Genomic DNA, 1,206 nt, shown 5'->3' with positions numbered 1-1,206 from the left:
CACTCCTCCTCGGCCTCGTTCATGTTGTGCTTGAGGTCGTGCAGGATGAGGGTGGCGTGGTTGCGCCTCGCCAGCACCTCGTCGCGCGCCAGCTGCCGCCGCTCCACCTGCCGAGTCAGCCGCTGCCGCTGTCTCCGCTGCTCCTCGAACCTGCAGGTGGGGAGGGAGGGAGGGAGGGAGGTTTGTACCTTCTATCGTCGGGACGTAAAACCAAAAGAAAACGACCAAAAACAAAAAAAAAAAAAAAAAGGCGACGAGGAGTTGGGGTGCTATGGGGAGTCTCACCTGGGCAGCACCTCTAGGTGCGAGGCCACGAGCGTGGTGGCCTGCAGCCCCTGCATGATGCCTTCCATCTGGTCGAGCTCCTTGAGGAGCGCCGCCGAGCCGTCGTCCTCCCTGGTCGGCACCAGCCGGAGGTCCGTGGAGCTCTGCCCACAGGGCACGGCAAGTGTACAAGGCACCGCATGATTCTGCACGGTCTCGGACAAGCCCTAGCTCACCTCGGCGTAGGGATTTTAATTTTCCAGAATAATACTTTTGATTTTTTTTTCAAGAATTGTTAAATCACGTGTTTGAAATTTTTCCCTTTGAGTTATTTTTTTAAAAAAACATTGGAAACATTTCATTTTCCCCCCAAAAATTTCCGGAAAAATTATTTTAGCCTTTGGAACTTCTTACCTCGGCGTGCACGTGGCTCCTGGCGACGCGCTTGTTGTGGTCGACGACGGCGCGGAGCGACTTGACGGCCGAGGCCCGCTCCTGCATGCTGAGCTTGAGGTCCGCCTCCTCGGCCTTGGCCTCCTCGCGGAGCCTCGCCACGTCCTCGGCGGCGGCCTGGCCCAGCTGGGTGGCGCGCACCACGCAGCGGCACTGCGTCACCTGGTCCGCGTGCAGCGCGCCCAGCACGGCGTCGAAGTACACCTTGTCCTGGCGTGGCGGGGGCGAGCGGGCAAACAAAACCAAAATGAAAGGAAAGGCCTCGTAACTGAATACCCCCCCCCTCCCCACAACGTCCGGAAGCAATCTCGCGCGCTCTGCCTGCGCTTGCTGGCCTGGCGCTGGCGTGGCGCTGGCGCAGGCACTCTGCTAGAGGCCTCAGCTTCTAATAAAGGAACTGGGGCCCCGGGGCCGCTTGTAGAAACGGAAGAACAAAAATGTAAACGGGATCCATTTCGGAACGGAAGAAAGGGAAGCGTTGTCTCCCTC

At 58.8% G+C, this 1,206-nt stretch overlaps 1 protein-coding gene across 1 annotated transcript in view; it reads right to left on the bottom strand.

Moving 5' to 3' along the window:
• The window catches only part of LOC113217090 (uncharacterized), a 12,820-nt gene that overhangs the window by 3,975 nt on the left and 7,639 nt on the right, over positions 1-1,206 (bottom strand). Inside the window, exons 4-6 of the mRNA XM_052267793.1 lie at positions 679-927; positions 286-428; positions 4-150 (exon numbers count right to left, since the gene is read on the bottom strand). Of these exons, the coding sequence (XP_052123753.1) occupies positions 4-150; positions 286-428; positions 679-927 (539 nt within the window). The remainder of the gene's footprint in view (positions 1-3; positions 151-285; positions 429-678; positions 928-1,206) is intronic.

This window comes from Frankliniella occidentalis, unplaced genomic scaffold (assembly GCF_000697945.3).
Source record: "Frankliniella occidentalis isolate FOCC.00 unplaced genomic scaffold, Focc_3.1 Scaffold59, whole genome shotgun sequence".
Lineage (NCBI taxonomy): Eukaryota > Metazoa > Arthropoda > Insecta > Thysanoptera > Thripidae > Frankliniella > Frankliniella occidentalis.
The sequence above is the reverse complement of the archived record's forward strand: the minus strand, read 5'-3'. Positions and strand labels throughout refer to the sequence as shown.